The 12,342-nt window shown below is 38.5% G+C and overlaps 1 protein-coding gene across 8 annotated transcripts in view; it reads left to right on the top strand.

Moving 5' to 3' along the window:
• The window catches only part of OPHN1 (oligophrenin 1), a 379,874-nt gene that overhangs the window by 120,326 nt on the left and 247,206 nt on the right, over positions 1 to 12,342 (top strand). For all 8 annotated transcript variants that reach the window (XR_012429977.1, XR_012429978.1, XR_012429976.1 and 5 more), the window contains one exon: positions 6,273 to 6,368. Coding sequence is in view for 3 of the 8 variants with exons in the window: in XM_005593813.5 (XP_005593870.1) it covers positions 6,273 to 6,368 (96 nt within the window). In the remaining 5 variants the exon portion in view is untranslated. The remainder of the gene's footprint in view (positions 1 to 6,272; positions 6,369 to 12,342) is intronic.

Here is a 12,342-nt window from a genome sequence, read left to right as displayed (position 1 = left end):
CTCGACCTCTTGGGCTCAAGCAATCTTGCCACTTCAACCTCCTGAGTAGCTTTGACCGCAGGCATACACTACCTCACCTGGCTATTTTTTATTTTTATTTTTTCTAGAGATGGGGTCTCACTATGTTACTCAGGCTAGTCTCGAACTCTTGGACTCAAGTCATCCTCCAGCCTCAGTCTCCCAAAGTGCTGGGATTATAGGAATGAGCCACCAAGCCTAGGGTGTTCTTCGATTTTATTTAATTAATTATTTTTGTTTTACCAAGTGTTTTGGTCAGCCTCCTGTTAATTTCAGCTTGTCACACTGCTTCAGGTCACCATAATCTTAAACTATTTGAGATGATTATTTTTGACAAATTCCCCAATAGTGGTGTTATTTTCACAGAATGAACTTTAAGTCAGAACAAACTAAGACAGATTTTGAGTATAGAGCTTATAGGACATATTAAACTGGATGGCAATTTTCTGGGGGTAGGGCCTTGTGAAACTTCAACCACATTCTGCCTTCTCTAGTGGCTGCTAAGCTGTTGATTTTCACAGCTGTTGTAGCTTTGTGACTGTGGGTTTTCAGTGTTACTGCAGAGATGGAGATGGTGCTTTGATTAGGCTACCTTAATATACCAAAAATGTCACTGTTCTTATAGAGATTCAGTCTTTTTAAAATTAAATAAAGAGTATTCAGATTGCTAAGCCCTTTGTTAATTTAAAGAATATTTGGAATACATTTATCTGGCAAAAGACTCGTTTCCAGAATACATAAAGAAATCTTATAGTTTAGTAATAAGACAACTCAGTTATAAAATGGGCAAGAGATTTGAATAGACCCTTCTTGGAAAAAAGATATGCAAATGCTCAATAAATATATAAGACATTCATATCATTAATCACCAGGAAAATGCAAATTAAAACTAGTGAGATTCTATTACACACCCATTAGAATCACTAAAATGAAAATAAATAAATAAATAATAACCAGGTGTTGGCAAGTATGTGGATCATCTGAAATTCTCCTGCAGAATGCAAAATGGTATAATCACGTTTGAAAAAAAAGGTCATTTATTTTATAAAGGATTGATAAAAACATTTTTATTTGATACATATTTGTACATATTTATGGGATGCAGTGGGATATTTCAATACATGTATATAATGTGTAATGACCAAATCAGAGTAATTAGCATGACCTAAAATATTTATCATTTCTTTGTCTGGGGAACATTCAAAATCCTATTTTATAACTATTTGAATATATACAATAAAATATTGTTAACTATAGTCACACTGCATTGCAATAGAAAGTGGAACTTTTTCTTCTATCGAGCCATAATTTTGTATACATTAACCAACTCTTCTTTGTTTCTTTGAGACAGGCCTAACCAACTCCTCTTTATCCCCTGCTCCTCCCTACCCTTCCAAGCCTCTAGTAACCACTACTCTATTCTCTACTTCTATGAGATCAGCTTTTTTAGCTCCCACATATGAGTAAGAGCATGTGGTATTTATCTTTCTTGTCCCTGGCTTATTTTAGTTAACATAATGTTTTCAAGGCTCATCCATGTTGCCATGAATGCCAGGATTCATGCTTTTTAATTGCTGAATAGTATTTCACTGTGTATATATATTACATTTTCTTTCTCTTTCTTTCTTTCTTTCTTTCTTTCTTTCTTTCTTTCTTTCTTTCTTTCTTTCTTTCTTTCTTTCTTTCTTTTTTTGAGATGAAGTTTCGCTTTTGTTGTTCAGGCTGGAGTGCAATGGTGTGATCTCGGCTCACTGCAACCTCTGTCTACTGTGTTCAAGTGATTCTTGAAACTAAACCACACATTCTCAGCCTCTCAAGTAGCTGGGATTACAGGCAAGCACCATCACACCTAGCTAATTTTGTATTTTTTTTAGTAGAGATGGAGTTTTACCATGTTGGTCAGGCTGGTGTCAAACTCCTGACCTTAAGTGATCCACCCGCCTTGGCCTCCCAAAGTGCTGGGATTACAGACGTGAGCCACTGCGCATGACCCATTTTCTTTATTCATTTATATATTGATGAACACTGAGGTTGATTCCATATTTTGGCATTGTAAATAGGTACTGCAATAAAAATGATGTAGATATCTCTTTGATATACTGCTTTTGGGGTCTTTTGTGATTCCAGAGAAATTGTAGCATTTGTTTTGATGTTTCTGTGAAGAATGCCCGTTGCATTTTGCTAGAGATTGTACTGAAGTATAGATTGTTTTGGGTAGTATGTTCATTTTAACAATATTAACTTCTAAAATTCTTGAACATGGGATGTCTTTTCCTTATTTTTGTGCATCCTATTCACTTTCCTTCTTCAGTGTTTTATAGTTTTCCATGTGTAGATCTTTTACTTCCTTGGTTAAATTTATTCCTAGGTATTTTATTTTTTTGTAGCTATTGCAAATGTGATTGCTTTCTTTTTAAAAATTTTTATATTTTTAAGATACAGGGTCTCACTTTCACCCAGGCAGGAGTGCAATAGCATGATCATAGCTCAATGTAGCCTTGAACTCCTGGGCTCAATCAATCCTCTCGCCTCAGCCTCTCGAGTAGCTAGGACTACAGGCTTGCACCACCACGCATAGCTCATTTAAAGAATTTTTTTTGTGTGTGAAGACAGGGTCTCACTATATTGCACAGGCTGATCTCAAACTCCTGACCTCAAGAAATCCTCCTGCCTTGGCCTCCCAATGCTTTGAGATTAAAGGCATGAGCCACTGCAACCCACTGTGATTGCTTTTTAAATTTCTTTTCTTTCTTTCTTTCTTTTTCTTTTTTCTTTTTTTTGAGACAGAGTCTCTCTCTGTTGCCCAGGCTAGAGTGCAGTGGCAGGATCTCGGCTCACTGCAATCTCTGCTTCCCGGGTTCAAGCGATTCTCCTGCTTCAGCCTCCCAAGTAGCTGGGACTACAGGTGCATGACACCATGCCTGGCTAATTTTTGTATTTTTAGTAGAGATGGGGTTTCACCATGTTGGCCAGGCTGGTCTCGAACTCCTGACCTCAAGTAATCTGCCCGCGTTGGCCTCCCAAAGTGCTTGGATTACAGGCATGAGCCACCGCACCTGGCTCTTGATTTCTTTTTAGCTAAATGTGGCACTCTGGTTATGTATACTTACCAATTTACCATGTAACCCATGCATTGGAGAAATGAAAACGTATGTCCTGAAGAGGCTTGTGCATGAATTTTCATCGAAACTTTATTCACAATGGTTAAAAACTGGAATAAACACTGATGTCCATGAAGAAATGATAAATAAACACATTGTGGTATATTTACATAATGGAGTGTTACTTAGCAACAAAAACAGTAAATTACTGATACAAGCAATAACATGGATGAATTTTAAAACATTGTGCAGACCTAAATGAGTCTATTTTGTATGATTCTATTTTCATGAAACTCTCGAAAAGTATCGTGATGAAAAACAGGTGTCTACACTAATTAATTAATCTTGTTCATATTCTACATCATTCCCTTAAAGTTCAAAGTGCCTAAAAAGCACTATCCAACTACATTCTATAATGTGTAAGAGAAAGGTGAAGTGAAGAAATCGTGGAAGACACATACATAAGTAAGGTGATGGAGAGAGGACCCTGAAAGCTGGACTGAAAAATATTGACATAGTGGCAGAGTGGACGGGGATGGGGAGGATAAAATGATGAGTTCACATTGTTTGGAGTGATGTAGTGAATTTTAAGATGATAAGGAATTGAATGTGTCACACATGACAAGCATTTCTAGGTTATGTATGGATTTTTTGTAGTCTAGAAGTCATCCACTTCACTTATTTATCTAAAATACATGAGTCTTTTCCAGGACTTTTCTCAGCACAAGGGACAAATATATGGGAACCTGGAACTTGTTTCAAGAAGAGCTGTGAATTTGTGCTTGTTCTTTTTTTTTTTTTTTTTTGAGATGGAGTCTTGCTCTGGCACCTAGGCTCCCAGGCTGGAGTTCAGTGACGTGATCTCGGCTCACTGCAACCTCCACCTCCCAGGTTCAAGTGATTCTCCCGTCTCAACCACCAAGTAGATGGGACTACAGGCACCCGCCACCACACCTGGCTAATTTTTGTATTTTTAGTAAAGATGGGATTTCACCAAGTTGGCCAGGCTGGTCTCAAACTCCTGACCTCAGGTGATCTGCCTGCCTCAGCATCCCAAAGTACTAGGATTACAGGCGTGAGCCACCACACCCGGCTGCTTGTTCATATTTTTGAATGGAATTTGTGTGCATTATTTCATTTGTTCTTTTGATTCTAAAGTGAGGACAGTATTTCCTACTTTTATGTAGTTGGGAACAGTAAATGGAAATGTTTGTGGAAAGTTTCTCATAAAATTTCAAGGCCTTTTGTAGATATAGTGTTTTAAAGGCCCAGAGTCTGGAGAAAAGAAGAGATAGGTACAAATAATGAAAAGGGAGACTAGATGCAACTTCTTCCTTATTCCATGCCTTTATTTTCAAAATACTATAAATGTTGAGCATTGTAGTATTTGTGGTTTCTGAAATTTTGAGATAATTTTAAGAAGAGGAATAATTAATAACTGTTCTTTCCTTGGCTCAAATAATATTTAGGAAATACTAGTAGGTGTGGAAGAGCAACACAATAAATGTTTTTATTTAATTTCCCTGAGCATAACAGAGAGCAGATGGGGAATTCTGGGCCTGCCCTTTTTTACTACTAGCCAAGGAAAGCAGAAAAAAATCAATTGTTTTCCAGATATGGAGCCAGTTTTGTGTTCTCGTTGCTGATGTACTGTGAAAGGATTTGAAGGGTGTGCATGCACTTGTCACATTCATGTGGCTTAGATTTGTAGTGGAAAATGTGATTCTAGGTTGTCAAAATTGTGAGAAGCCATGGTAACCTGGTCTGTGTAAAAATCTCAATATTGTTATTATTACTATTTTCAGTGATTTGTTCAAAAAATTAAGACTTAAAATTCTGAAAATAAGTATTTCTGAAAATAAGACAAAGATAAAATGCTAATAAAATTTTTGGCATATAATTTGTTTTAGCCAAATGCTTGAACTTATTGTGTTGTATTTTTGCTTAACTATGACAGCTTTTCATTAAAAGGACTCAGCGTGATTGCTTGCTTTGTCTCCATTTTCCTTGGTCTGAGAGCAAATACTCAGGCTCAGTAAGTCCATGCATATGATAGGTTTGAAAACTCAGGATGAGAAGGGTGATTAAACTAGGGAGAGAAAGAAGAAATCGGAAAAGGGAGCCAAAAATCAGCAACAAGCTTAAGCTTTGCTAGAATATGGTCTAACAGGTTGGCTTAGTTGGTAATATCAGTGCGCCTCAAAGTTAAAGAGTATATGAATGCCCTGGGGATTGTGTAAAAGTGTAATTTCTAATTTATTAAGTCTAGGGTAGGGCTTGGCAATATGCATTTCCTTCCACCTCCCAGGTGATGATGCTGCTGGCCTTAGAACCACTCTTGGAGTGCAACAAGGGTCAAAATTTGGGTTGGACCTTTTGGTGGGGACATATTTAAAATGTCTCAATAAAGATAACTTCTCAAAAGTATAGCTAAACATGATTTAATTTTATATCAACTTATACACTAAAATATATTCTAAAATTCAAAATCATTGACCAAAAATAAAAGCATTTGTTTGGCCATGTCACCCTGATTGTTTTCATTCATTGCTTTCTTAGGTTAGGTCTCTTTATAAATACTCTGTGAATAAGTTAAGTCTCTTCGTCTTCCAGATAGCATCCTAACACAGGCTGTCATCTGGTTAACATATAAAATGTCCAGGTGGTATCTGTATCATCATGGATAGGGCTCTGGAGAAGCAGACAGACCACTTGGCTTCTCTTTCCAGCTTTGCCACCCAGCTCTGGGACTTTGAACTCCACACGTATAAAATGGAAAGCTTCTAGTGTATTGCCCATAATAGGGGTTTAGGAAATGTGTAAGGAGACCCTCCTAAGAGTATAACTAAGTAGTTTCATGTCTTCCATGCTTTGAGTAGAGCAGGTCAAAGAGGAGAGGTGTTGAGGATAAAAAACATGTCCCACAACTTTTAAGGACTTTACTGAGATGCCCCATCCTTTCTTCTTGTGATTTTAGTTGTTCAAACTTTCTTCTACTGCATATCTAATCTTTTGTTTTATTTCATTAAATGCTAGTTGCGACCTGCTCAGAGCACTTACCTTTGGTTTTCTTTTATCTGCTCTTACAGAGATGAGGAAATAGATCAAAGCATAGCATTATTGACCATTTTTCTTGTTACCCTTCCTTTGCAGATTATTCCTCTGCTGTTCAGAAATTTTCCCAGACGCTGCAGTCATTTCAGTTTGATTTCATTGGAGACACTCTGACTGATGATGAAATTAACATCGGTAAGTCTTCAGCTACATATGGTCATATACCTGTTGAGGCAACCCTGAGACCATGTAGTCTTTTTGATTTGTGGATACAGAGCACTTGGACATGTTCATCCACTGTGATCCAATGCCAAGGCCCTGGGAGGTTGATTAGGAAGGATAAGGAAACTTTCCCTGCCAGTTCCATTTCCCCTTCACACGATAGCAATCAAAAGATACCCTTAAACTTCTACTGAGGTTTTTGACTCAGACCGTCTGTAAGCGACCTTTTCTTTAAAGCATATTTTCCTAAAGAATATATTAAAAGGGGATTTTTTTGGGTTTATTTCCCAAAATGGTCAGAGTTAGATTCTTCTAAGGAACAAATTTCCCTAGAAAGTGTTAAATTAGCATTTGTATGTCTACAACTTGTCAGGAACAGGTTGCTTGGCATCTCTCTTGGGAACTGGATTTAAAAACTCACTCTTTTAGTTGTATAATCTTGGACAAGATATTTCTCTCTCTGAGTCTCATCTTATCCTCTGTAAAATGGGGTTAATATCTATCAAAGATGTTAAAAAGAGGAGGTTATATAGTAGAAGTCAAATGAAGTTTGTATTATTTGTTATGAAGGTAAAGAGGAGTGGTTAACAAACCCCTGGGCCCATTCCAGCTCACCACCTGCTTTTGTAAATAAAGTTTTATTGGAATATACCCATATTCATTTATTAAGCATTTTCTATGGGTATTTTGTGGCACAAGAGTAGCACTGAGTAGTTAGTGACCATTATGTGAAAAACATTTATGAGTTTTCCCAGCACATTATTGGAATATACCCATATTCATTTATTAAGCATTTTCTATGGGTATTTTGTGGCACAAGAGTAGCACTGAGTAGTTAGTGACCATTATGGGAAAAACATTTATGTGTTTTCTTCCCAGCACATAAAGGAGTGCCCGACATATAGTAGATGTTCAGTGAAATGTTGGTAAATGAATAATGGATACATTCAAATTTCATTATTACGAGAGCTATACTTCATTTAATATTTAGCTATTCTTGGAAATATAGCTTATTTCGATTTTTTACTATTATAAGTAATATTTCAGTGAACATTTTTTAGATTTAGATTGGTGACCGTTCTGGTTAAATGTGACTGTGTAACTAGTGAGTCAGATATTTGTATTTGTATTATTTTCTTATTCACTCCAGTTTATTTTACTTCAGTAAGTCTATCCAGGTCCAAGTGCATGACTTATTTAAAAGTTAACATTATGGACTCTGGAATCAAGTAACCCAAGTTTGAACTCTACCTCTACATCTTAATAGCTCTGTAACCTTGGCAAGTAACTTCACCTCTCTAAGTGTTAATTTTTCTTATCTTGTAAAATGGGGATGAGATAATGCCGAGTGTGCACAGTGTTTAAATGAACGTTAGGTATTTCAACATTATTATTAATGTAAGATAATTTTGTACTTCTTTTTAAAAATAACTGCTACTTGCCTATCAGTTGGAAGATTGGGAGATACATGGTACATGAAATTACATAAATGGTTCCTTTTTCTGGTATGAGGGTCTGATTTTGAACAGGTGCCCATTTACACCAAAGCCACCAACAGATCTGAGACTTTTCTCATGTCTTCCTTTATGTTGAACTTTGAGCCTTAATTCTCTTAACCCCATGAACCTCACTGCAAATGTCAATGAGTGCTATGCAGAAAAAAAGGTGTGTGAGCCTGAGCATAATGACTTATAAACAAAAGAAAAATGACTCCTTGGTGATGCCAGGTTCCTGTGGGGGTCTGTGGGACTCCATCAGAGCTGCTGATTACGACATCTTTGCTGCTTTTTTAAAAAAGAAAGAAAGACAGGGTCTTGCTCTGTTTACCCAGACTGGTCTTGAACTCCTGGGCTCAAGCTATCCTCCCACCACCTTGGTCTCCCAAAGCTCTGTGATTACAGGCATCAGCCACCACACTCGGTCTTTTTTTTTTTTTTTTAGATGGAGTCTCGCTCTGTCCCCCAGGCTGGAGATCAGTGTGCTCACTGCAGCCTCTGCCTCCTGAGTTCAACTGATTCTCCTGCCTGAGCCTCCCGAGTAGCTGGGATTACAAGCACTCGCCACCATGCCTGGCTAACTCTTGTATTTTTAATGGAGACATGGTTTCATCATGTTGGCCAGGCTGGTCTCAAACACCTGACCTCAAGTGATCCAACCCACCTTGGCCTCCAAAGTGTTGAGATTACAGGCATGAGCCACAGTGCCCGACCTTTTTGCCGCTTAATGTATGATTTATAATAACTCTTTAACTCAGTGATAATTTGCCTGCCAATTTCAGAAGCTCCTACTTATCATTTGACCACTGCTTTTAGGGATGCTGACTTAATGAACTGACTTTCGTTATTGAGGACTTAAGAGAGGTTTTGAAAATTCATTGGCCTGTCATGGTCATTGTCCTCGTTGAATCTTATTTTGAAAGCTGGGAATTGTGGTGGTAGTGAGAGGAAGAGCCAGTACTCAAACAGCTGAGGCTGAGGCTCTCTGGAGGCTTTGAGAAAAAGTCTTGGGGACCCTACTGGGAGGCTATTGTTAGGAAAGAGCAGTTGCTTTGGAAGCTGAGAATGCAGAATGTGCCATGCCCTCCTATTGCCAATACTGCTGGCCCTGAGTCAACACATCTTGTTTCACTGGAAAAAAAATTGCTTAAAGCCACTTTGGATGGAATTGTGATACCCTTTTGGATTTCACATTATATGTGCAGAGGGCCTTCTCATTAAAAATTTTTCATTATTGGCTCCAAAAGGTCACTCAGTAGCATTGACCTCATTGTAGGTACTCGTTATTTAGCAGAAATGACAGTGCTTCCTAGAGCTCATGGAGAAAGCCTGAGGATTCTGAAGAGTTCCTGCCCCTGATGATCTGCTCTAGGACTTACCGTGAATAGTTTATGTCTAACAGGGACAAGTGGGAGGCCGTGTGTCATTGATCTGACCATGACTTCTTTCACTGCTTTAGAGTTAGATATCTATGCCTTCAATTGGCATTGCCTTGTCTTTACCTCTATGTCTCTGTAACCAAAGGAAATCCCAGGTGTCTAAGAAGTCTTGGGTCTCCTTAGATTTGAGTTTTATTTGTTAGCTATGGGATCTTGGCAACATTAATTGAGCTTGTTGAGCATCTGTTTCCCTCATCAGTATAGTGGGGGAGTATTAATCCACCTCACAAGGTCATGAGGAGCAAATCAGATAATACTTATATCAGAGAGTGTCTGTAAATCATTTAGCTCAGTGTCTGGCATATAGCTGGTGCTCAATAATGCATTGTTATTGACTCTACTAGGAACATTGTAGAAGGTAATTTGTGGAAAACAGTGTTGGTTTGAAATTATATATTTCCCAAATTAACCAAAGGAAAATGTAGGATTGTAAAATGTCCGTGTTGGCAGGGACCTTAAATAGTATTTAGTTCATTATTTCTCATATAACTTCATATCCAAGTCACCTGAGGATCTTTTTTATCCCATCACAGGACCTACCTTATACCTAAAGAATCAGAATCTCTATAGCAGAGCCCAGGGCCTTGATTTTTACATAGTCTTTATAACATCAGCGAGCATTTTGTAACCCCAGGACAGATCTCAAACTTTTCCAAACTGTCCTCCTTGGATCTTCAGTGTCTCCCATCTTTCATGATCAAATGAAACAGCGGTTTATATTGGGCTTTCATGTAAGAATTTGCTTGAAAAATGGGATTTGTAGATTAAACGAGAGAAGCAGACACTTTTAGAGTGCTCCCAAATAGCAGGTGTCATTGTAAGTACTTTATATAAACTAATGAGATAAAGAGAGACAGAATATTAGCAAGTTTATCCCTCAATTCAACAGATGGGGAAACCGAGATCCAGAGGTAGGGACGTGATTGTTGAAGTTCCCACACAGCTACATAGTACCAGATTTGCCACTAGAACCTGAATCTCCTAAGGCCCAATTGATTCATTCAATAACATTTTATTGAGCATCTGCTATCAAGCTTGTCCTCATGGACTTCCCAATCATACAGGTTTTAGCATAGGCAAATGGCTTGCAGTGTCACCATAGCACCATGAACTAGAAAGAAGCTCGTTTTCCACATAGGCTTAAGAGAATCTGCTTACTTTTTTTTTTTTTTTTTTTTTTTTTTGTGATGGAGTCTCACTCTTGTCACCCAGGCTGGAGTGCAGTGGCGTGATCTCGACTCACCGCAACCTCTGCCTCCCGGGTTCAAGAGATTCTCCTGCCTTGGCCTCCCGAGTAGCTGGGATTACAGGCATGTGTCACTATGCCTGGCTACTTTTTTATTTTTAGTAGAGACTGGGTTTCACCATGTTGGCCCGGCTGGCCTCGAACTCCTGACCTCAGGTGATCCACCTGCCCTGGCCTTACAAAGTGCTAGGATTACAGGCATGAACCACCGCACCTGGCCAGCTTACTCTTTTCTCAGGATCCCTTATATGTATTTTTATTCATTAGTAAATAGGTAGAGCGTGTCCACTAAATGACATAAATAAGGGATTCAGAGACATAGAACACACCTTACTTCCCTCAAGGTGCTCATAGTCCATTAAAGGAGGCAGATAAGTAAATAGACAATAGCAACACAATGTGATAAGAACTACGGTAGAGGTCAGCACATGGTAGCCCCTAATTCAGACTGGTGTGTATACGTGTTGGGGGACAGGATGATGGGGAGAATAAACATGGAAGCCTTCTCAGAGAAGTGATATCTGAGTCAGTTCCAGGGTTAAGGTGAAACAAGGCAGGTGGCTAGGGTTCAGATATAAGGAGGCACTTACTCTCAGGGTTGTGCAAGTACAGGCTGGCACTTGAGAGTGAATATACCTCCTTAAAGTTTGCAACCTATGTACCTGGGGATTATTTGGTGAGGATCTTCAGAGGGCCTCGTATTTTAACCTCAAATTTCAGTCTTGTCATCACCGGAGCATGGCATCCATCAGGTGAACCCTGATAGTGTAGTTCTTTTCTTCTGTGCATCTACCTTGCTACATCTTTTCCAGAAAATGTCACCCATTGGGTTTTAGTGGGTTGTTTGTTTATGCCTGGGGGAATAAAAGTGATGTTCTAAATCTCAGACTGTAAATCACATTTCCACTCCAGTTATCCTAACATATTTGAAGAAACACCTTTGTGGGGCAAGAAGATTGATTTAAGGTCAGACTTCTAGTTAGAAAGTTCCATCAGCCACCCATTACTGGTTTCTGAGAGATGAAGGTTCAACATTGTCAGTCCCCCAATCCTGATTTTTGTTTAATGTGAATATTATTCATTGCTAAACAACTCACAGAAGATCATAAACCTCTTGTTTGAGATAAAGAAGGGACTAAGAAATAGTCTCTTGAGGGCTTTTGTTGTTGTTGTTGTTGTTGTTGTTTTTTTTTTTTTTTCTATAAAACCAGTTGAAGTATCCTTTGAGAAGTAGTGGCAAATGTCAGTTGTTTTAGAGTCCTGGAGGTCAGGCATCTTAAAAGAGGAATGGCTAAAGTGAAAAAAGAATCACTAATATAAAAGATTGTATTTAAGTAAAGAGCCAGGAGTTGAATTCTAAAGGTTCAGTGATTTTCATGAGATTGGTGGGGGAAAAATCTTTTGGTTATACATCTTGAAGCTCTTAAGCTTATATGTCAGTGCGGTTGGTGACGTTCACAATATTGCTTATCGTTCATATAGGGGCATGCACGAACCAAATATTTTGCCAGACTTTCTTAGTGCTGGCAATAGTTTTTCTGGGGAAAGTTCTAGCCTAATGCACCTTCTGCTGTGGTGATAAGCCCTTGGAGGTTTATATCAAGTTATTGGGCTTGAGTTCATAGGGCTTCTCACATCTTGAGGAAAAGAGAAAACACAAGGTAATCAGAAGTCTCTTTTGGGATCTGGGCCATCAGGTTTTAGTTCTCCATGACTGGAAGTCACATGAGAAGAAGATAATTGGGCTGGGTACGGTGCCTTATGCC

This window comes from Macaca fascicularis, chromosome X (assembly GCF_037993035.2).
Source record: "Macaca fascicularis isolate 582-1 chromosome X, T2T-MFA8v1.1".
Classification (NCBI taxonomy): domain Eukaryota; kingdom Metazoa; phylum Chordata; class Mammalia; order Primates; family Cercopithecidae; genus Macaca; species Macaca fascicularis.
The sequence above is the reverse complement of the archived record's forward strand: the minus strand, read 5'-3'. Positions and strand labels throughout refer to the sequence as shown.